Source organism: Equus caballus, chromosome 12 (assembly GCF_041296265.1).
Source record: "Equus caballus isolate H_3958 breed thoroughbred chromosome 12, TB-T2T, whole genome shotgun sequence".
NCBI lineage: Eukaryota > Metazoa > Chordata > Mammalia > Perissodactyla > Equidae > Equus > Equus caballus.
Window position 1 is genome coordinate 32,053,974 of NC_091695.1, and position 23,347 is coordinate 32,077,320.

A 23,347-nucleotide genomic window follows, 5' to 3' on the forward strand; every position below is an offset into this window, starting at 1 on the left:
TTGCTGATTAGTGTCTTTTCATTTCAGCTCAAAAAACTCCTTTCAGCAGTTTTTAGAAGGAAGATGTAGTGGTGATGAACAATCTCAGCTTTTGTTTTTCTGGGAAACTCTTTACTTTCCCTTCATATATGAAGTATAACTTTGCCTGATAGAGTATTCTTGACTGGCAGTTTATTCTTTCAACACTAAGTATGTCATTTCACTTTGTCCTGGTCTGTGGGATGTGGCTGAGAAAACTCCTGGTAACTTAATGGGGGTTCCTCTGTAGGTTACCATCATTTTTCCGTAGTTGCCTTTGGGATTTTGTGTTTATCTTTGATTTTTAAAAGTTTAATTATAATATGTCTTGGAGAAAGTCTTTTGGCATGAAATAATTGGGTGGTCTATAAGCTTTGTGAGCTTGGCTGTCCAAGTGTCTCCGGGTTTGAGAAGTCTGTAGTATTATTCCCTAAATAAATTTTCATCTGCCTTCTTCCTCTTTTTTCCTTTCAAACTTCAATTCTTTTAATTTTGTTTTGATGAAATCCCATAGATTGTATAGGCTTTCTTTGCTCTATTGTCTTTCTTTTTTTCTTTGCCTCGCTCTGACTGGGTTATTTCAAACTTCTTGTCTTCTAGCTCACTTATTTGCCTTCAGTTTTCTTTACTGCAAATGCTCTTTATTGCATTTTTCATTTCATTCATTGAATTCTTCAGTGCCAGAAATTGTTTCTTTTTTATGGTTTTGGTTTATTTAGTACATATATATATATATGTGTGTGTGTGTGTGTGTATATATCATTTTGTTCATTTTTTTCTCCTAACCTCATTATTGTCTTTTTAGTTACCTTGTAGTTCATTGAGATTCTTCAAAAAGCTATTTTGAATTCTTTATTAGCTTGGTCACAAAATTATGTACCTTTAAACTTCTGAAATTGGAGATTATGGTCATCTTTAGGTGACAACATATTTCCTTGATATTTCATATTTCTTGTAGGTTTTGGTTGCTGCTTTTACATTTGAATTAAAAAAGACCTGCTAAAATCTTTACTAATTGCCTTCCTATGGGGTTTACTGTCACTGGTGGTGTTATATCTGAGATTTTCTCTGACTTTATATGGGTGAATGTGCTCCACTCTGCTTGCTACCATGGTTGGCAGAATTTTTAGGCTATTGTGTCTTCCTCGTTACAATTCACGAGGATGGCTACTGGAAACCTCTTATTTGTTTTCTCAAAGCTAGTGCTATAGCTCATGTTTGTGTGTTCTCTCTTGCCATAGACCCAGGTTTATTTTTCTGAGACCACCCAGTTTACCAGCTTTGTTGTCACTGCTTCCCTTAGAAATATTCACAAGAAGCCAGTTGCAGAGTGGGGAGAGGTGTGGGTTTGGCACTGGGGCCTTGTGGTTCCCACTGATCTGGGGGGGAGATTCTTGGGTGAGGTACTCCTGGAGGCTCACGGAGGATTTCAGCTGAAATCCTGAGTGCAGTAGGCAGGAACTATGCTCATTTAATGTCTTTTGATATTGTCATTTGTTTATTTCCTGATCTTCCCCCTCCCTCCATCACCAACTACCTGTCTCAGTGCACTAGGTTCTTTTTAGAGACACAGATTTCTCCAGCTGTGTCCAACACTACTGAAGTGGCTGGGCACTCACTCACTGTTCTTTTCCCCTGTGGCATAGTTCACCACCGTTGAATATTTCAGACTGTGCATTGTTGCCTTGAATGAGTGGTCCTTGGAATGCTCCTCTCACCTTCCCCACTGTGACCAACTCATGCTTCTTTTCTGTTCCAATAGTTCACTGTACTCCACTCTCAAGAAGGCTGGGGTTCCACAAAGTCTCTCTCATTCATGGGTGTCTGCCAAAGACAGCACTCTCCAGACTTTACCTGATCATAACCCAGATGGACTTAGGTAGGTTCACTGACTCCTGCTGGCTCTGCAGCCCATTCTGAGGTCTGTTTGATTATGGGATACACAGGTAGGCAAGATTTTTCCTGGGTCCCTTGGTCTATGGCCCTGGATACCACAACTCCCACAGGGTGTTTTTGCTCAAGAATGGATGTCTAATTCATTCTTACAAAAGTGGGACAAAAAGAAGGACTGTCTTTTACTGCTAAGATGCTAACATTCCTCCTTCCTCTGATAATTTTTAATCTCATACACTTACTCATGTAGATATGCAGCTTATATCTTTGACTATTGTGACACCAAAAGACACCAAGTCAAAATTTTTGTTTAAAGGGATTCTGTGTTGGTGTTGCCCCTAAGGTATCTGACAGAAATAATATAAAGCATTTCTGAAGGAAGACATTTTAAACTCAAGCCTCAGTGATTCCCACAGATAAATTTTTTTTAAATGCTAAATTAAGATTAAAAAAAAATCACTAAGCAGACAAAAATACAAGATACCTTGCTAAGAGTCAGCTATAACATCAAACTATAAAATCAGATTTGCAAAACTATGTAGTTAAATTATTAGATATTAATAAGAAATAAATATGTTTAATATGTTTAAATAATGGATGCTATGGAAAGTATGATGAAAGAATAAGAGACTATCAAAGATGACCACTCAGGAAAAGAACAAAATGAAACCTTTAGAGAGAAAACAAAATATTATCACTGAAATGTGAAATTAAACAGATGCATTAAACAACCAGTTAGCAAAACTTATGATAGAATAAATTATCTGGAAGAGAGATCTGTAAAAATTAAACAGAACACAGGAGAGAAATACAAATAATGGATGTTTGAGTGAAGTGGAGGGTAGAGCAAGAAGATTCAATGACAGACATTTAATTGTGGTTCCAGAGGCATATACTAGAAATATAAAGACAATTTCAGAATATTACCTGTGTTTGATAGATAGCACATCAGGCTTAAGTTTACCTTATTGAATGAATGGACATTAGAGGAAGCTGTGAATACCTCCGTGAGTAGAAGATGAACAGAATATATCGTAGATGTAAAATCAGTCTTTTTGTTGTCATGATTGTTGGTTAAGATGATGACTGCGATGATGATGAAGAATGCAGTTTTCTGCTCTGTTCTCACAAAATTCTCTTTCTATTCAGTCTCACTGTGGACAGAACCACACCTAAGTCTGGCACGATCAATACACTCATGCATCACTTAATTGTGGGGAAACATTGAGCAATGAATCATTAGTCAATTTCGTTTTTGTCTGAACATCATAGACTGTACCTCCACAAACCTACTTGGTATACCTACTACACACCTATGCTATATGGGACTAGTCTTACAGGATCACCATCATTTATGCGGTCTGTTGGTGACTGAAATGTTGTTACGTGGCACATGACTGTACATATTCTGTCTGCTCCCATTTTTCCTTCCACATTGATCTCAAATCTTGCATTTATTTTCTAATTAGTAACTTCCTTCCTTCAGAATACTTTTCAAAAGAGTTCACCATGAAGCAAAGACAGATCTAATTTTGGGAAATGAACCCGTCTGCCTCACTTCTCAGACTACAGCCTTATGCTTCAATGGGGATTTTCTCATATTGTTCATTTTTGGTCCTAGAAGGCTGGGAAATGATTGGCGAAAAGAAAGTCATTCTGGATGGCTAATACTGACAAGTATTTGTAGCTCATAGACATAGTTTATTCCACTAATGTTGCAGTCTTTCTCCAGGGAAATCTCCAAGACTTCTACTTTACGCAAACACAAAACTCTCAGCTACATGTGACATATATTTTCTAGGTTTCATGGCTTCCCATGATTTTCTTTCTAGTTTGAGTTCATCTGAATAAAAATATACTTGTGCTGGAGATGTTCTAATGACCACCTGAAGAGATGACAGCTATTGCATCTTGAAGAGGGCATGCAGTGTCTTATGCAAAAATATTATTTTGGTTATTTACTGTTTGGCCTGAAGACTTAGTGCTTAACTTCTCTGGACTGGCTCCAAGGAGAAAAAGAGAAAGGACTTCCAGAAATCCTGCCTCAGTTTTCTAATCCCCATATCCCTTGCCTAAGCATCCTCATCCTTACATGAGTTCAAATCACTCTACTTCTACAGAAGTCTTGAATCTAGGAACCATGAATAGACTTGAGGGTGACAGAGAATCCAATAAAACCATATGCAGAGGTGATAAGTGGCTGCAGTTTCCTGGGTACAGGGTTCAGACTTTGTAACAGATTTTCAAATGTATCACTGACTCAAAGAAGATCAAGAGTCGCTGTCTTAGATAATTTAACTTATAAGTATCTCTGATTTGAAGAAAGAAAAAGCTGCACCTGCAAAGAAAGGAGCATAATGGCTCTTTCAAACTTATCTTATCTAACTTCTCAGGTGCTTTCCTAGAATCATTAAGTTGTTCAACTCACATCCATTTCCAAACTATATCTTGTCTCTGACTCTTCCCACTATTCTATGGCATTATTTTTAGATCTCAGATGGTTTTATGAAAACAGAAAGGCAGTTACAAGATAGTCCACCCTCCCTGATTACAGTTTAGTGGAATCTTGGTTCCAAAGATTCTATTTATTTATTTATTTATTTTCTGAGGAAGATTTGCCTTGAGCTAACATCCATTTCCAATATTTCCCCTTTTTTTCTTTTTATGTGGGCTGTACCACAGCATGGCCTCTAACAGAAGAATGGTGTAGGTCAGTGTCTAGGATTCAAACCCAGGTACCCTAAGTGAAGGGCACTGAACGTAACCGCTAGGCCTCTAGGGCTTGCCCCCGAAGGAGATTTTAAAAGACATGTACCCCAGCATCCTCATTTGGTGTATGAAGCCTCATGATTCAGGGACTTCTTCAAGCACTGATTAACATCAGAGCCATGTGTGAGGAGAATTTTTGTTTCACCATATCGAGAGATAGCAGTTTTCACCAGTTTTGTCTATTTCTGATTCTCAGATATTTGTGAATTCTAGGAAGTTAAAACATGAAATTAAGACATTTCAGAGGATAATGTACTCATAATGCCAATTTACTGTCTTTTGTCCCCAAAGAGAATGAGAATGTTTATTGAAGGGAATTGTTCATTTAAGTTTAGTAATCATGCGTGGAAGACAGATTAACTCAACATGATGATTTAAGTTGTATATTTAGTCAGCTGCATGACTGGAAAAAGACGAAGAATACTTGTTTTTGTTTTTTGAGAATGAAATAATTTCCATCTGTCATCTTTTTGTCAGTAGATGACACTAACCATGTCCATGGAAAGGAATAGAAATGAGACTTCTGTGTCCACGTTTGTTCTCCTGGGACTTTCAGATGAAAAAGAGGTGCAGCGTGTACTATTCCCAGTCTTTCTAGGGATCTACCTTATGACTCTAATCTGGAACCTGGGTCTTATCATCGTAATCAGGATGAACTCCCACCTGCACACGCCTATGTACTTTTTTCTCAGTTTCCTATCATTTTTAGACATCTGTTATTCTTCTTCAAATAGCCCAAGAATGCTTTCAGACTTCTTAAAAGATGAAAAAAACATTTCCTTCATTGCCTGTGCCACCCAGTATTTTATTGGGTGCTGGATGGGTCAGGCTGAATGCTGCATCTTGGCCACCATGGCCTATGACAGATTTGTTGGTATCGGTAGGCCTCTGCAGTACTCGAGCATCATGGCTCCTGGCCTCTGTCATAAGTTGATTGCTGGGGCCTATGGGAGTGGTTTCCTTGGTAGCTTAGTTCAAACAGTTTCTTGCTTTCGTCTCTACTACTGTGGGCCCAATATCATTCCAAATTTCTACTGTGATGTAACCCAGATTATTTCTTTGTCTTGTTCTGATTCCTACATCAGCCAAATGATTCTGTCTCTCGAATCTATTCTTGTTGGGTTTGGTTCCTTCTTGGTAATCATCTTATCTCATGCAATCACTGTAGCTTCCATCCTGAAACTATCTTCCATCAAAGGTAGTGCCAAGGTCTTCAATACCTGTGCCTCCCACCTAGTAGTTGTGACAATCTTCTATAGCACAAGCCTCTTTATGTACCTGCATCCTAACTCTAGCCACTCCAAGAAGCAAAACAAGGTGCTGTCAGTGTTCTATGTTATCCTAATCCCCATGTTAAACCCCGTTATCTATAGTTTCAGGAACAAGGAGATCAAAGAGGCCCTCAAGAGGATGACAAAGAGAGTAACACATTTATCTCCATAAAAACAATATTTGGGCAGGTGTTATTTCCCCTATAAGGAAAATAGAGATAAGAACATGTAAGAACTTTTTGTAGGTCATACAACAGCTAGATAGAGAGAAGTGAAAAACTCACTTCTTGATTCCTGGTGCCATCATATTTAGCTCACACTACCAAGCGATCAGTTTGAGGCAGTGTTATGAACATTGAATCTAGTTTAAAAGGTTTGTTCCCAGGATTATACCCACGTAGGTAAACCCCATATTTTGAGAACAGAGGTTCTGATAGACATTATATGCAGAGATAGACAAGAACCTAGGAATCCACACAGTCTTTCTCCTATGATTTTTAAAATGTCTTTTATTCATTTTCAACTGTTAAGCTTTTATATGTATTTCAATAAAATAAAATAATGTATAAAATCAAGTTGTGAAACTTAAAAATTATTTTAAAATGAGTACTTTTAATCTCCACCTCAAAGAGGGAGAGAGAGTGAGCATGAGAGGGAGGGACACAGAAAGAGAGAGATAGAAAGACTGAAGGAAAGACAGAGAAAGATAAAATATGACAGGAGAGGAGAAGAAGAAAGATTGATCTGGCTTTATTCCCAAATAAGCTTGTTCCTTCCATCTTACTCATTGAGCCTCCTTGTGAAGCGAATTTTGAAAAAGGTATGGGTGAAAGGAATGGTAGAAAGAAGGGGCACAATAAGGTCAAGAGTTAGAGAGATTCTCAGAGGCTAGAAAGAAGTCAAAGTCATCAACTTCTGGTCATAGTTGGCCTGTAGCCTGCTCTATGGTAGCTTACCAGAGACCATGCAAGACCTCAGAAATGCAGGCTGTCATGGTGTGTCTAGGGAGACAGGATCTGAGTCCCAGAGATCTGAGTCTCCCAAATATTCCTGGACCTTAAGTTTGACCAGGGAGCAGCAAAGCCAGTTTACTTGGGGGTACGATGTAGACTCTAGTCCAACTAAGAGAATTTAAAGAACATTTAAATGGACATATACTTATAGAGGAGAATTTTTTTACTTTTTACTTTTTTAAAGATTGGAACCTAAGCTAACAACTGTTGCCAATCTATATTTTATTCTTTCTGCTTTTTTCCCCAAATCCCCCCAGTACATAGTTGTATATTTCAGTTGTGGGTCCTTCCAGTTGTGGCACGTGGGACGCCACCTCAACGTGGCCTGATGAGTGGTGCCACGTCCATGCCCAGGATCCAAACCAGCAAAAGCCTGGGCTGCCACATCGGAGTGCACAAACTTAACCACTCGGCCAGAGGGCTGGCCCCTAGAGGAGAATTTAAATAGTAAGCTTCACATATATTACATTAGTATTTATACAATACTCTACACTTCATATAGTTAAATTGCATGGATGTGATTTTTTTCTATTACCATATGAAGTTGGCAGTTGAGAAATTATCCACATTTTACAGATAGAAGCTTTGAGCATATTGAGGTCTTCCATGTTCTTCCCAGAGTAGCCACAATTCATCTTAAGTCTCACAAAATTTAATTTGTGGAGCATAGATGCTTCTTATTGACCAGAAACATGCTCTCCATGGTTTGAATGGGTGCCCTAATTCTATACTTTTGGTGTTATATTTTTAAAAACATCTTAAGAATCTGTTCAATTTAAAAGATTAATCTATTACAGTTCTTACTTGTGGGAATATCTGACTACTAACCTATTAGGAAGAGTTAAATTAAATAATTAACTCATTGCCCCACCCACCACTCTCTCTCTAGAATTAATATTAACTGAAATAGAGCAAACCAAGAATGAGACCTTCCTAAAACATCTCTGTTTCCCTAGTAATGGCAGGGTAGATGATCTCCACCAAAAAAAAAAAAAAAAAGACAAGAAACGTTTGTGAGAATGATCTTAAACAGATATTTTTTAATGAAGGATTAGTAATGCAGCATAATATGTTGTAAAGAACTCCAATTCAGAACACACAAATTAAACCTGCTATTAATGGGAGGCATGCTGTGTACCTCACAGGCTAAGTGCTTTATGAGCATTATCTGATTTGATTCTATGAAAAACTGCTGTATGAAGTAGCTACTATTATTAGCCCCATTTAATAGGTGATATATACTTAGGCTTGGAGAGGTTAATTTGCTCAAGGTCACACAACCAATAAATGGAAAGCTGGAATTCCACCCAGATTGGCTGACACCAATGCCCATGGTATTAACCACAATAAGTCATGGCTCTATCATGAATTAGTTTTATTGTATTCCTTTTTGCTGTGATTTCCTCACTTATGCATAGTAAATCACACCATGTATGCCTCATAGGACTGCTGAGATGATTGATTCAGGTTAGGTATTTGAGAAAGTGCATGTATGTATTTGTCTAAAATGAAAGTGCTTTGTAAAAGTGTCCACATATCTAATTTACTGTTGTCAGGTTATATTACCAGCCAGCTGTGTCATCTTGGGCAAATCTCTTAGATCCACTGGCTTCTAGTCCCCACCTGGAAATTAATGGTATTGAAACAGATGATCACTAGGTCCTTTCCACCACAAATGATTCCAAGTTCATTAAAAGAAAAGCTATAATCATGAGATCATAGTAGGACCATGAGGAAGTGTGGAATTGAATTAGAAGGGACATGGCAAAGTGGGGCATGAAAAATTAGCAGGGGAATAATTCCATGGTAAACATGACTCCAGAGAGCAAGAGCCTGGGGAGTTTTCTCCCTCTAACTCTTTTCCCTTTTAAGTGGGAAGTGTTTCTTAAAATGTTTTTTACTTTATTTTTTTAAAAAAGAATTTTTTTTCCTTTTTCTCCCCAAAGACCGCCCCCAGTGCATATTTGTATATTTTTCATTGTGGGTCCTTCTAGTTGTGGCATGTGGGACACTGCCTCAGCGTGGTTTGATGAGCGGTGCCATGTCCGCACCCAGGATTCGAACCAACGAAACGCTGGGCCGCCTGCAGCGGAGCGTGAGAACTTAACCACTCGGCCACGGGGCCAGCCCCTACTTTATTTTTTTTAATTGCGGCAACATTGGTTTATAACAAGTGGGAAGTGTTTTGTTTTGCTTTTTCTCTTCCTCCCTCGGTGTGGGGCCCTGCCCGTCTTCCTGTTCTGCACTCGCCTCCAAGCTCTCTGTATTGGGGTGGGCCAGACACCTGTAACAAATTGACTGCGCAGATCATGTCTTAAACACAGGATTTCATTTCCATCTCATGCAACAGGCCAGGGTGTATGTTCCCGGTCAGACAGAGGAGGAGGAGGGGATGGTAAGGAAGATCTGTTCCGTTCAGTCTCGCAGGGACCCAGGCTAGTGGGGGCTCTGCCGTCTCCAGCACATGGCTTCCAAGGTCTACCTGTCACCTTAATGTGGCTGGCTGAATAACGGCCCCCGAGAATGTCCATTCGGCAATCGTCAGAACACGTGAATATTACCTTATATGGAAAAAGGGACTCTGGAGATTCTCCTGGATTATCCGGTTGGGTCCTGAGTGTGATCACAAGGTCCCCACAACAGGGAGGCAGTGAGAGATTCCACCACAGAGAGGAAGTAGATGTGACAACACAAGCCTGAGTCTCAGTGACTCGAGCAAGAGGCCCCGAGGCACGGAATGCAGGTACAGGTGGCCTTCAGAAGCTGGAAGGGGCAGCGGGCTCTTCCTTGGGGTCTCTCTTTGGCCTTGACTTTGGCCCAACGAAACTGATTTCAGACTTCCGGCCTCCAGAACTGTAAGTATCTGCATTTTTTCAGCCACAACCTTGGTTGTAATTTGTCTCAGCAGCAACGGGCACGGATCCATCTTTGCCGTCATCCCAACCTATGGTAAGGGGGAAGCCGTGCGGGCGTTTTTACGGGCCAGAAAGCGGTGCATATCCTCCTCTCTGATGTTCCATTGTGAGATCCTGGCTATGTGGCCGCACCCGTCACCTAGAGAAGCTGGGAGATGTGGAGCTGGGCAGCCAGAGGCCCAGTGAGTCCAGAAGGAGGGCAGGGGATCCACTCTCTGCCACACCGAGTTATCCCGCCCTGCGTGGTGGTGTGGATGCCACAGCGGCTGGCCCGCTGGGGTCCTGTGTGGGCTGGGCAGGTTGTCCTCACTGCATTTGCCTTTTCGGCTCCTTGGACCAGGGTGGGCGCCCCGGGCCCAGCAGGCCTACAGCCTCAGCCCCCCGCGTCACATTTCTATTCACTTCCGGTCCACAGAGACATTCAACTTGTTTTTGAGCACGGCTAAACCTTTTCGCTTTCCAAATTTGACGTTGTATCTGTCATGCTACTTGGCCAGCCAGTCTCTGCCACACACTCTCCTGACACGGTGTGTCAAAGGGGAGACGGGCGCCGCCTTTTGCCTTTTCGCCGGATGTGACTCTGAAGCAGTCTGTTCTCCATAGAGAGGCTGGATGGATCTGGGTGTCACAAACGGCTCACGCCACCCTCCCGCTGAAAGCCCCAGTGAGCTCTGGCTGTCCTCATCTGGGAAACGGAAGCAACAATACCCACCTCACAGAGAGAAAGTAATGAGTGGCTGCTTGCGGGGGCGGGGGGGGGGAGCGGGGCACAGGGGTTGACTGCTAACAAGGTGGGCTTCTTTGGGGGGGATGAAAATGTTCTAAAATTAGGTCATGGTGATGGTTACACCACCCTGTGACTATATTAAAAACCACAGAATTGTACACGAGTGTATTATATTTTATGTAAATTACATCTCAATAAGATGCTCTTAAAAATAATTTTCAACTCATAAAGCTGTTTCCAGGGAAAAATGAACCATCCTGTATTAAAAGGATTACCTTGTATCCACAATCGCTATGTGGCCAGCTGGTCTGGGCCACACACTCTCCTGAGGGGCAGAAGCCACGTGGCCCGCAGGCTGCCTCCCCAGTGTTAGTTCCCCTCCTTCCAGTTCTGACTTCCTCATTAAGCCTACAAACCCCTCATTCTTCCCAGTCACTCAGTCAAGAAACCGCCTTCTGGGGGCCGGCCTGGTGGCGCAGCAAAGTTCGCACGTTCTGCTTCGGAGGCCTGGGGTTTGCTGGTTCGGATCCCGGGTGCGGACATGGCACCGCTTGGCATGCCATGCTGTGGCAAGCATCCCACATATAAAGTAGAGGAAGACGGGCACGGATGTGAGCTCAGGGCCAGTCTTCCTCAGCAAAAAGAGGAGGATTGGTGGCAGATGTTAGCTCAGGGCTAATCTTTCTCAAAAAAGAGAAAAGAAACCTCCTTCTGGAGCCTTCGCTCCGTACATTGACTCTGCGCGTAGGAACAGACTGTTTCCACGCGTGCTTTGCAGGCTCGCACCCCGGCGGAGCTCGGCCCGCGCTGCCCGCGCACGCGCGCGAGGGAGGCGGCCGGGCGAGGGGCGCGACGTGCCGGGGAGGGGCGGGGCCTCGTCGGGACCCGGATGAGGCCCCGCCCCCGCCCGAGGAACCGGAAGTGGAGCAGGGCGCCTGGGAGCGGCGGGCGCGCAGCTGCAGGGGCCGGGGCCGGGGCCGGAGCCGGAGTCGGAGTCGAGTGGGTCCGGACGGAGCCAGGCGGCGGTGAGCGAGCGCGGCTTCCGCCGGGCGGGGGGGGCCGGCCCCTCCGCGGCGCTCCTGGGGCGCCCCCGGGCCCCGAAAAGGGAAGGAAGCGGCGGCCGCAGCGGTCTAGCCGCTCTTCCGCTCGCGGTTTCGGGTCGGCCGCGGGGGGAGCGCGGGCGAGGCTTCCCCAGGCGGGGGAGCCGGGGCCGGGGGCCGAGGGGTGGGGGCCGGGGGGCCGCGGGGTGAGGGGCGGGGCGCCGAGCGGTGGGGAGGGCCTGGTGTCGGGGAGGAAGGGGCAGTTCTGAGGTTTAGGGGTCCGAAGGAGAGGGGCCGGGGCTGCAGGGAGGAAGGGGAGGAGAGGGCCAGACGGGGAGGGGGTCTGGGGTCTGAGAGGGTGCCCGGGACCCGGGGGCTAGGAGAAGAGAGAGTGGAGGGGCCGAGGGTCGGAGGGGGGCGAGGTGCGAGAGAGGCCATGCTGGGAGGGGGTGTGATCCGGGGGGAGGGGCTCAGGGCCCAGGGGTTTAGGGGAGGGGCGTGGAGGGCCGAGGGGAAGGGGCTGGGGTCCAAGCGGGGCGAGGTAGGAGAGGGGCCCTGCGGGGAGGGGTCCGGGATCGGGGGCGACGGGATCAGGGCCCTGGGGTTTAGGGGAAGGGGATGGAGGGCCGACAGGGAGGGGTTTGGGTCCAAGCGGGGCGAGGTAGGAGTGGGGCCCTGCGGGGAAGGACCGAGAGGGGCCGGGGTCTCCCTGGCGCCCGGGCGGGGCCGTCGCAGCCGCGGCTCCTGCGGCCCGGCCCGCACCTACAGGGAGGTTTAGCAATCAGGTCACTGGAAATGCAGCGACACGCGCAGCTGCAGACGGCCGAGAGGCTCTAAATTTGGAGCCATCCCTCTTCTGGCTGTGTTGGAAATCAGCAGAAAGGTGCTTCTGGGTTTTTGGTTCCTCTGTTGGAATCGCCTGAGTGTGGCACCAGGAACTCGATCTCCGCGGGCGGCCTCCCTGGAGCGGGTGCGGGGCTTCCTCCGCCCGCGGTCTGTGGACGTGTCGGGCCTGGGGGCGGGGGTGGGATGGGGGGGGGGGTTCCGTTTCCCTCTGATCGCAGCGCTGGCGGCATCCCCACTGAGTGCGCCCTCCCCGGGCGCTCCGCTTGGCGCGGGGCTGCCTGGGCCCGCGGCGCTCTGCCTGGCTAATCCCCCAGGCCCTGACCGCGGGATTCAGCCGGGCGCCGGCTGGCGGCTGGCGAGGGCTGAGATCCCAGGGCTGTGGGTCGGTGGGCCCCCCTGCCCCTGGCTGAGCGCGGCTGAGCCCCTGGCGCAGTCCTGACTCTCCTCTGGTTGGAAAAGTGCTCCCAGATGCTCAGGGAGCCGGGCAGAGTCCTAGAGGCAACTTTCAGACCCGCTGGAAGAAGGAGCCAAAGGGATGCAGAGTTGGTTTTGATCCTCTGCCCCCCAGGAACTGGAAGTTACCCCCACCCCGTTCCCGCCCCACAGCTGACTTGTAGTGGAAGCATCTTGTTAGACTTATTCTTGAAACACTTTTGAGTGTATGTAAGTGGTGATTCAGACCTTTGCTCGCTGCCGTGCAGTCGGTGCTCAGAAAGTGTCTGAACGGTGAACTTCCGAGGTGGGAACGCAGTTCACGTCTGCCATCAGGAACGAAGTGCCCCTAACAGGTGAAAGGGACGCTGTAGACTGAGTCGAGCGTCACGCGTGGGTGATAGTGGGTGGCTCGTGTGTTTTAGAATGTGTGCTTGATCTCTTGCTGAGTCACACCGCGAGTCGTTTCTGTTCTGGTTCAACCAAGCGCCGGGTTAGCTCCTATCTGCTCCCATGCCCACTGCTGCGTGTCTCCACAGACTACTCCAGCGGCTTCGGCGGCAAGTATGGCGTGCAGGCCGACCGGGTGGACAAGAGCGCCGTGGGCTTCGACTACCAGGGCAAGACGGAGAAGCACGAGTCGCAGAAAGGTCCGCCCGGGCGGCGCCCCGCAGCCCGTCCACCGCGCGGCCTGCCCCCTCGCCGCTGCTTCCCACACGCTTACAGACATGCGCACTGGGGCGTTTCCCCTGTGTACGGCGGGTCACGTTATAGTTACACGGTTTTTTAACTCAAACGTTTGGCCGTTGTTGTTCCGTTCAGGTCAGCGTAGGGGTCTGTCGCGTTTTTGGTGACTGCTCAGTCCTTGTGGTGGGAAGATCCCGTAGTCTACGTAACCATTCCTCTGTGGAATGTACAAGTTAGGTTGTTTTCAATTTTCGATGTTAAAAGTCGACTGCATGAGTATTCTTCTCCCTGTGTCTTATGTACGTAAGTGGTTATTCAAGAGTAAATTCCTAGAAATATAATTGGGTCAGAGAACACTGAATTAAAATTTCGATAGATTGCCAGATTGTCCTCAGAAGCCGTGCTGGCTTCCTTTGCTGTGGCGGCCTCGTGGGTCACTTACTGCCGTCACCCAGCGAGGGCTGTAGGTGGAGGGTGTTAGATTCAGTCCCTCCTGCAGAGGCCACGAACGGTTGGTTCTCCTCATTGTTTTGTTTGGCCTGTACATTTAGATTTTTTAAAACGATTGCCAACATATAAAAACTGAGAGCTCACGTATTTAAAAAAAATCCCAGGTTTCTTTAAAGAACAAAACCAAAACCCAGCACTGGAAACCCCACTGGCTTGGCGTTTCTGCGAGGAGCTGGCCGTGGGCCAGCCCAGTGTCCCTTTGCCGCAGGCGTCACTTCCGTTACAGCAGGTGGCCTGCGGCACGGGGTCGCTGTCACTGCCTTCTCTCCCTCCCTCCTTGGAGCAGACCTGTGCTCCTCTGCCCCACGCGCACCCAGTTCCTCAGGACCTGCTGCTGGATGCCTTGCAGTCTGCACTGACTTTCTCCCCAAGAGGCCTCTGGGGCAGAGGAAATGCCACTCTGGGAGGTCGGGGGCACAGCCCCAAGTGCCTGGGCAGGCAGGCTCCTCGGCAGCCCCAGGCCTTTGCGGAAGGGGTTTGCTCCGCGCGCTCGTGCGTTGACGTGCCCACGATGGAGTCCTCCTTTAGTGCAGAGGGAACCATTCCACTGGCGTTTCTGGAGGGCGTGTGTTTCTGGAGGGCGTTCCAGGTTTATCCTGTCTTTGCAGGCACCCCTGCATGCCTCTCCTTGTGCTGGTCCATGAAGCAGAGGGACCCATTAAAAGCCGGCTGCTCGGCTCGTGCTGATCCAGAAGCTTTGTAATAAACTGTTACTCCATGCTGTCTTTTGGAATGAAGGAAAGATGCTACAGTTATAAATCTGCTGTCTTTATAGGACTCTTCCTAGTCCTGTTATTACATATGAGCAAGACTTTTAGGTATTTTCTGTATCAGTGATCTTATAGTGAGCTTAAAAGATTTTTGGTTTATATTTTTTTTAATTGAGTGTTAAAAGTACTTTCTTGAAGCCTGCTGGAATCCACAGCTTGCTCGCTGGTTGTGTTGCTGGCCTGTAAACTGCTTTCCTTGTTTTTAGATTACTCCGAAGGCTTCGGTAGCAAGTACGGTATCGACAAGGACAAGGTGGATAAAAGTGCCGTCGGCTTTGAGTATCAAGGCAAAACGGAGAAGCACGAGTCCCAGACAGGTGCCTGCATCTTACCAGCTCTCCAGCCGGTGACCGTTAACGGGACGGGTGGTAACCAGAGCAGCAGGCAGAGACGGAGCGTAACCAGCAGCCCTTAATACGGACATCTCTCAGTTAAGCAGCCAGCTTTAAAACAGCAAAGCAGAAACACAGCTGTTACATGAGAGATCGACTCTTGCCAGTTGTTTTGGCTCTGACACCCCAGCAGTGCCGCTTGTGCTAATAGTGTCGCGTGTGTAAGTGGTGGGACTGTGGGGCTCCGGTTGCTGCTTAAGCTGCATCGCTTGGCGCTGCTTCTGTGGGGTCCCGTCTGCGTTTATTCGGAACGCTGGGATTACAGATGGGGTCAGTTTCCAGACGCTGTATGAGGAGGGCCTCTTGATGAGTGTTACCTAAAGTTTTACCGAAGATCTGAGAGAGAAGGGATGAATTGAGCGAATTGTGTGTATTGACGTGCATTGAAAAACATGTTTTCTCTCTGTTGCCCGGGCTATCCGTTAATACCAGTTTGTGTCCTTTTTCTAATCCATTAGACTACGTGAAAGGGTTTGACGGAAAATTTGGTGTGCAGACAGACAGACAAGACAAATGTGCTCTTGGCCGGGATCACCAGGAGAAATTGCAGCTGCACGAATCCCAAAAAGGTACCTTCATTTTGAATCTCCTACTTGGGATCGTTTCCCGAGTTTATTTCCCTTCCCAGGTCCGTCACTGTGCCGTGTTTTTGCCGTGTCTCTGTAGCAGTGGTGTTGTGTCTTCAGTGTGGGAGGTTGTCGTAGCCCTCCCGTGATTTGAGACAGCCCTTCAGCTAGAGGAGTGAGGAACCCCCGTCCCCTCCCACGGGAGGGCTCCCGCGAGAAGGCCCCATGTCACTGGGCTTCTGGAGCGCCGGTCACTGCCTGCAGCAGCTCTGGGAACGCTGTTTTCTGCCCTCAGCGGGCGGCCAGAGGGCCGACAGCGATCCAGTCCATGAATTGGTGCTGATAAAGCGTGCTGTAGGCTGTGGAAGGGGATGCCTCCTCTCTGCCCGGGAGTGTGTGCTTTCCACGACAGAACCATGTCCCTGGGAAAGTAGCACGTGGGGACGGGAGACCTCTGAGTGAGCCCCAGACTCACCCCGTCCTTTCAGCCAGCACAGATGGAGGTGGGGCTGGTACGCGTTGCCGTGCAGTAACCTCGTGTATAACGTGTCTCTTTCTTCACATGCGCAGAGATGCGTTCTCTTGTCTGCAGCGTGGGTAGGACCTAGAAAGAAACCTCAAAGCATGGAGTGGCTTTCCCGAATTACTTGAAATACAGTTCCTAACCCGGTCTCTGATCTTGGCTGGAGTGTTAAGAGTTTGAGTTTGCCCTCTAACCTTTGAGCCCAGTTTTGACTGTTGCTGAGCCTGCGAGCTGGCTCTGCAGCCCCTGAGCCTGGCAGAGCTTTTCCTTTCTCTAAACGATGTACTTGATTCTTGCCCATGCTCCCACGATTCTAACCGAACTGTGTTTCCTCTCTCGGTTTTCTTCACTGTTGCTTGTGGATTTCCAGGTTATAAGACTGGTTTCGGAGGCAGATTTGGTGTTCAGCCCGAGAGGCAGGACTCCTGTGCTGTGGGGTTTGATTACAAGGAGAGGCTGGCCAAGCACGAGTCCCAGCAAGGCACCGTTGCTCACCACCCCCCGCCCCCGCCTCCCCTCCAGTGCGGCCACTTCTAGCACAGACTTCCAGCCTCAGCCTTGCCAGCACCCTCTGTGCCCTCGAGGGGCACTCGGGCGTTGAAACCCAGGTGTATGCTGGAGCCATGGTCGCCTGCACTCCTCCCACCCCCATTCACTTGTTCCCTGGCACCATGGGGTTTGTGCTTGGCAAGACATGGCCGTAGTTTGCAGGGTGTGTTGCCCTAAACCCATAACGTGGCTCCATCCTGGAGCGGGGTGTCCCTGGTCTCCCAGCAGCCTTCTGCTGGAGCTCTTGCTGTTGACCGTGACTTACCTACTGAGTAAGCCACCTGACTGCCTCTGAGACGGGGAGAACCATGTTTAGTTCAGCCAGAGGCGCGGGTCACCGGGGGGCAGGGGCAGGGGCAGCCGTGTTCTGTGTGGTCTCTGTTTCATCGTGGTGGTGTTTTTTTGACCAGGGGTGGGAGGTGTTTTTCGTTTGTTTTGGTTTTTTTGACGACACCACCTACGTATAACTTCCCCACACAGAGCTAAACGGTATGTACAGGAAGCTAAGAAGACACAGGAAATTTCTAGGTGTATCTGTTGGGAGTCCACACGGTGAAAACATTTCTCCTTAGAGCAGTTATTTAATTGCTGTCCAAATTCGGACTTGGCCGTTAGAACCTGGACACACGAGCGGAAGACAAGGACGGTCCTCCTTGCCAGGGCAGAGCGTAGGCTCCGTCCCCTGGTTGGGAACACACGGCCGTGTTCAGGCGAGGGACGGCGGACGCAGCTGATCCGGTGCTGATCCGGCAGCCTGCGCGGAGACGGCCTTGGCTCTGCGTGGCCTTAAGGCCGTGTGACGGTGTGACTGTCACGGAGATCTGTGTTGCTACGTCCTAAGAGTTGGCTGGTAGAATTTCCCCATGGAATTTTTTTTTTTCTTTTAAAAAGCAAGAAAACAGCTGCCTCGAGCCTCTGCCTAGTCCTAGTAGGGAGGGAGCGGTGCCAGGTGGAGGACTGTGCTGTTGGAGTGGCACGCTGCCCCGCGCCTGTGCTGGGCCCTCGGCTCACTGCCTGCCAGCCCACACGGCACCCTCTGTCCCTCAGGAGAGCACGGGACGCATGCGCACACCCCTTTTCTGCTTCTCCCCCGCCTGTGTGCTGAACACCACGGGTAGAAACCAACTCAACTTGCAAGTGAGGACCGCGCGGGGTGCGGTTCTGGTCTCTTTCTGCTCGGGGTGCGTCTTCTTGGGCTGTTTCTGGATCTGTTTGCATGCCTCTGCCCCGGGCACCTCGCTGGTCCTCAGCCTAAGTGTGAGTGTTGTGTTGTGCCACTTTGCAGACTATTCCAAAGGATTCGGCGGAAAGTACGGGGTCCAGAAGGACCGGATGGACAAGGTAAGGATTCCAGATCCAGGCCTGAGTGTCTTCTGCTGCCGTGTTCGGGAATTTAGGAGGTCCGGGAATTCGTGGAGCTCTTGGTGTGTCAGCGCACGGCTCCGTGGATGGTCTGGGGTGGGGTGTGGCTCAGGTTTTCAGAAGCACGAACGTTTAAGTCGGGCACGTGTCATCACTGATGGTGCCGATTGCTGACCTGTATGCCAGGCCTCGTCTACCGGTCACGGACATCCTCTCCGGTACCCCACATGGTCGTGCTGTGGGGGAGAGACTGTCCCTGTCCCCTTTTGCATTTGGGGGTCCCTGGCCAGGCAGGCTCAGTGCTTGGCCACAGCATAGCAGCAAGTGGCGGGGCCACCTTTGGAAGCCAGGCATTAGACTCTGGGGCCAACACGAGACCCTTGAGGACGTGTGGCTGTTTGAATCCAAAGTAGTTAGCGGTAAACCGGCTGGAAATTGAGCTCCTTGGTCACACTGCCCATGTCAGGAGCTCAGTAGGCACGCGTGGCGGCGGCGGCTCTGGGAGCGCGCGGGTCTAGAACATCTGTATCATGGTTCATGGTGGAAGGTCCACGGGACAGGGACCGTGTAGAGGCAGGTCCTGCCCACAGCACCGCCTCCCACGGGTGTCCCGGGGAACACGCTTGTTTCTCACTGGGGACTTTGTCACACGGTGTCGGATCTCTGAGAGTCAGTCTTAAGTGTATCAGACGGCCGTTTTTCTAGCGTACGGTCCAGCCATAGCAGAGTCTACACTTAGAGCAGGTGTGGAGTTGTCCACACGAGGACACGTGTGGCTTGTATCTCCTGAGCAAAGACGGAGGCCGTCCTGCCTGGTCCTGTGCCCGGCCTGTGGTCAAGGAGAGCAGGGCCAGTCCTCACGGAGTTCTGCTGCTGTCAGGCTCACAGCTGACCACACAGAGGCCGTCACCCAGGGGCTCCACCACGTGACCACGCATGGGCCCTGGGAGCATGTGGCAGGCCCAGGGCTCAGGCTGAGGGGCCAGAAGGGTCCTGGGGAAGTGAGAGGCTGGGCTCAGCTTTGACGGGTGGAGCATGCCGGGAAGATGGGCCAGGAGCCTGGAGAGCAGGGGCATAGCGTGTGTGCGGGGGTGGGGGTGACGCCGCAAAGACTGTTAGGGTCTCACTGCAGAGGAGGGCCGAGGGGTGAGGAGCTGGGAGGGACCATCTCGGGGAGCCCTGCAGACTACGTACGTCAGGTTTCGTTCTTCATCAGATGAGTCCTGAGTGGCCCTCGAAGGGTTTGGCAGGCAAGTGACACAAACGGGATCTGTGTTGAGAAGACCCTGGTCACAGTGTGGAAGTGGATTGCGGAGAAGCAGCGAGGCTGTGGCCCTAGTTAGGAGGTGGCTTCAGCGGTGTGAGCAGGGTGCGGTGCTGGCTCGGGCAGGGGCTCGTGGCAGAGGGAGAGCGGCACTGACCTCAGCGAGGCGGGAGGTAAAGCCCCCGGCTTTAAGGGCTGGCAGGGGCAGGCAGGACTGCCCCAGGTGGGCGGTGGGCCTCTGCTGAGCTGGGGCGCCTGGGAGGAGCAGGGGTGGGTAGCTGAGTCGGCTGTGGGTGTGTCCGGGGTGGGCTACCCAGCAGGGCAGGTGGACGAGAGTGCGGCTGGACCAGAGGCAGACGGCCACTGCACAGATGTGGACGGAGCCGGGGTCAAGTCGGAGGCGAGGAGAGCCTGCAGAGTGGTGAGCGGGCCCAGGGACACACCTGGGGATGGCAGCAGTCAGGCTGGTAGAGGAGACTGGGAAGTGCACCCAGCAAGGTGGGGGGAGCCCACAGGGTCTGGTGGTGCTGGTCTGAGGGTAAACAGCTTTGGGGCAGGGGGGTCACCTGTGCCCAGCAGTGCTGCTGGTGGGGGCGACGTCTGGGCGAGCAACGTGGTAGCCCCGGGAGTCCTGGTGAGGGCATTGTTGTGGGTGTTGGGGGGCAGGTTGGGGGAAGCTGGCCTGCAGGGACCCGCACCGTGTGGGGAGGGTCAGTCGTAGAGTCGGCAAGCTTGGGCCCGCTCCGCCCACTGTGGTCCTGTGAGCTGGGCAGCGGTCAGCCGAGGGGATGGTTCTGTTTAAGATGGAAGAGACCAGAACGTGTAGGGGAGCCCAGGCCGTAGACAGGCATGTGGAGGGAGACCGTGAGGTGGTGCTGGTGGAGAATGTGGGGTCACTGAGACGCAGCCGTGGACGGTAGAGGCTGACGAGGGGGCCTGCGACCGAGGCAGCGTGGTGGCTTGGCGCAGAGGTTGGGTGAGCCTGTGTCTGACGGTGACTGTGGTTCCTGTTGGTGGTGTGACGGCGTCCGTGTTGTGCGGTTGGCGGCCTGAGGCTTAGGAAGGTGAGGGAGCTGCGCGGGGTCCCAGTGAGCTGCGTGTGGAGGGATTCGGGTGTGAAGTCCCTATAGGGGATGGAAACGGGTTGAGGGGTGTCCAGCAGGTGGGACCTGGGAGAGGTTGTGACCTTGAGTTGCCAGGCTGGACCGAGGGGAGGGAGGAGCAGGCGCCGCGTAGAGGAGGGCGGTGAGAGGGAGAAGCTTCTAGTCGGCAAGCGGGTCTTGGTGATGGGGGCGTGCTGTGGAGGAGGTCGGGCGCGGTGTGGTGGGGACGCTGCAAAATGAGAGGTTGGGGGCCGTGTTTGCTGGAAGCCCCCAGGTGACGGCAGAGAACTGGCTCTGGGCAGCGTGCTGGAGAACTGGCTGGGCTGGGCAGATGGGGGCGACAGGAGGGTCCCATGGGGAGGGTGCTGACGCCCCTACCCCTGAAGCCACAGGGCAGGCAGGAGCCTGATGGGACATCCGGAGGTGGGGGGCAGGGCAGGGAGTGAGTGTGAGAAGAGATTGTTCTGGAGAGAGGTGGCAGAGGCCCGTTCTGGTGGGCGGGTGGTCTGGGAAGGGAGAGCGCTTGGTCAGGGCAGCTGAGCGGTCGCACTCGGAGAGGGGGGCAGGGGGGCCAGGGTGGCCGGGGTGCCGGGCTCTCAGGCTGGCTGTGGCTGGGCATGGCAGACGGGTGGGCGGACAGCCGTGCTCTGGCCGAGCGGGGTGGCTGTGGAGGGAGAACGGGGCTCTGGGGGAGGGTGGGGGCCTGGCCCGTGAGTGCGGCACTCCGCGCAGGGCTCAGCCTGTGCCTGGACGGGAGGGAGCTGCCACTCACAGTCACCCTCAGACAGTGCCCGCTAACTTCAGGTCCACGTCCTCGGGGCCCTGCTCCCCTGATTTGTGTCAGGAAGGCAGTGACTGTCGCACGCCCCAGGTGTGTCACTGGGAAGTGGTTGCTCACGAAGAAACTGAGGATGGCCCGTGGTTCCCAGAGCCTGTCTGCATCAGTGTCTGCGTCAGCATCAGCCTTGAAGGAGCAGCTGTCGCTCAAAGTGTCGTCTGACAGAAATGGGCCCCCGTACTCACGCTTGTGGGGGATGTGGACGGTCAGGCCAGGCGAGGCTTGTGGCACTGTGTCCCCTCCCGGGGCGAGGGCTAGTGCAGAACCCGCACCTGGTTTCTGATTGCGCAGGTGTAGATATGCTTTTGGGTTTTTTCCTACTCTTTTTTTTTTGGAGCAGTTTTAGCAAATTTGAGAGGATGGTACAGAGATTTCCCATATGCCCCCCACCCCCACCACGCACAACCTCCGCCACCATCAGCATCCTCCGCCAGCTGGGACGTTGGGTACAGTCCGCGAGCCTGCGCTGACAGGTCGTCGTCACCAGAGTCCACGGTTGACTTTAGCGTCCACTCTTGGTGCTGGACGTTCTGTGGCTTTGCACACGTGCGTAAGGACATGTGTCCCTCTTGCACTGCCCTACAGAGTATTTTCACTGCCCTAGAAATCCTCTGTGCTCCGCCTGTCCATCCCTCCTCACGCGTGTACTTTTTCTTCTCACGCTGACCCACGTCGTCACCAGCAAGTGTGTGTCGTAACCCTTTTCATGCCTCAGTTAACTTGCAGAACAGAGAAGGAGATAGGAAAGCTTTGGGCTCCCCGGTGGGCTCTTTGGGAAGGTCGAGGGCAGGCTTTGCCGTCTGGGTGAGGTGGCAGCCGTCACGGGGTGTGAGGAGCAGAGAACAGTGCCTTCCTGATGTTCCTTTCCTGTCTCAGTAGAATGCTTCAACCCTTGAGGATGTCGCCAAGGTGGCCTCCACGTATCAGAAGACTGTCCCTGTCGAAGCAGGTGAGTCCTGGCGGACCCCCTACCGGCACTGTGGTTTTTCCAGGAGGAAATTCCACGCTCTTTGGTTGTCCCAGGAAAATGCTCAGGGCAAAGGGTAGTTGGGGGGCTGGCCCAGTAGCACAGCAGTTGAGTTCGCACGTTCTGCTTCGGCAGCCCGGGGTTTGCTGGTTCAGATCCCGGGTGCAGACATGGCACCACTTGGCAAGCCATGCTGTGGCAGGCGTCCCACATATAAAGTGGAGGAAGATGGGCACGGATGTGCGCTCAGGGCCAGTCTTCCTCAGCAAAACGAGGAGGATTGGTGGCCGATGTTAGCTCAGGGCTAATCTTCCTCAAAAAAAAGGGTAGTTGGCAGAATGTGCACCAGGAGCAGATGGAGCATGAGTGGAGAGATGGAGCTGAATGGGGAGCAGAGTCGTTCCTGTGTATTTTCAGGAAAGAAATTGACTTGCCTTTTGAGGGAAGATCCTCTTTATTCCTGCAGAGGGTCAGAGGCAGCTTTCCCACACTGCGTGTTGTGCTCTCCGGCCGTGGGGATCTGCTTTGGTGGGTGCCTCCCAAAGTAGAGCTGGGTTAACTGCACGTGTGCGAGGGCCCTTCTCGCTGCTGGAACCGCGTTCTGGGAGGGTCCTGTGGCACCTGCTGCTCAGACACGCTCGCTGGTGCCCCTGGACGCGGTCGGCCCTGGCTGTGACCCGAGGGATGTGTTGTAGCGCCTGTGAGTGAGCTGGAGTAGGCACTCTCTCCTTCGCTCCTTCTCCTCCTTGGGCCTGGTCCAGGCTGCCGCAGCCTGTCCTTTCAGGTGATTGCTCGTGTGAGGGCCTCTTCTAGTCCAGGGGTCTGCAGCCTGGGTCTGCTGCCTTTTCCTGTGAGTGTTTGTAGTGTTTCCCACCAGAGAAGGTAGGAGCGG

The 23,347-nt window shown here is 51.0% G+C and overlaps 2 protein-coding genes and 1 pseudogene across 24 annotated transcripts in view; all 3 read left to right on the plus strand.

The window, feature by feature from the left end:
- Nucleotides 1-5,024: 5,024 nt before the first annotated feature.
- LOC138916680 (olfactory receptor 5A1-like) lies at nucleotides 5,025-6,217 on the plus strand (annotated as a pseudogene).
- Nucleotides 6,218-11,357: 5,140 nt separating this feature from the next.
- On the plus strand, nucleotides 11,358-18,102 carry LOC138916684 (src substrate cortactin-like). The gene is made up of 5 exons (XM_070229822.1): nucleotides 11,358-11,631; nucleotides 13,464-13,574; nucleotides 15,098-15,208; nucleotides 15,742-15,852; nucleotides 16,743-18,102. Exons 1-5 carry the CDS (start codon nucleotides 11,496-11,498, stop codon nucleotides 16,907-16,909), a joined length of 636 nt encoding a protein of 211 aa, XP_070085923.1. The 5' UTR covers nucleotides 11,358-11,495; the 3' UTR covers nucleotides 16,910-18,102.
- A 22-nt stretch (nucleotides 18,103-18,124) lies between these two features.
- Nucleotides 18,125-23,347, plus strand: part of LOC138916677 (liprin-alpha-1-like) — a 105,941-nt gene continuing 100,718 nt past the window's right edge. For 5 of the 23 annotated variants that reach the window (XR_011423984.1, XR_011423983.1, XR_011423994.1 and 2 more), the window contains exons 1-2: nucleotides 21,758-22,034; nucleotides 22,368-22,437. Coding sequence is in view for 8 of the 23 variants with exons in the window: in XM_070229808.1 (XP_070085909.1) it covers nucleotides 21,868-22,034; nucleotides 22,368-22,437 (237 nt within the window). In the remaining 15 variants the exon portion in view is untranslated. Of the gene's footprint in view, nucleotides 18,263-21,748; nucleotides 22,035-22,364; nucleotides 22,438-23,347 lie in introns of those variants that run through there. The other 18 variants (XR_011423996.1, XR_011423995.1, XR_011423997.1 and 15 more) reach the window with 8 other exon arrangements.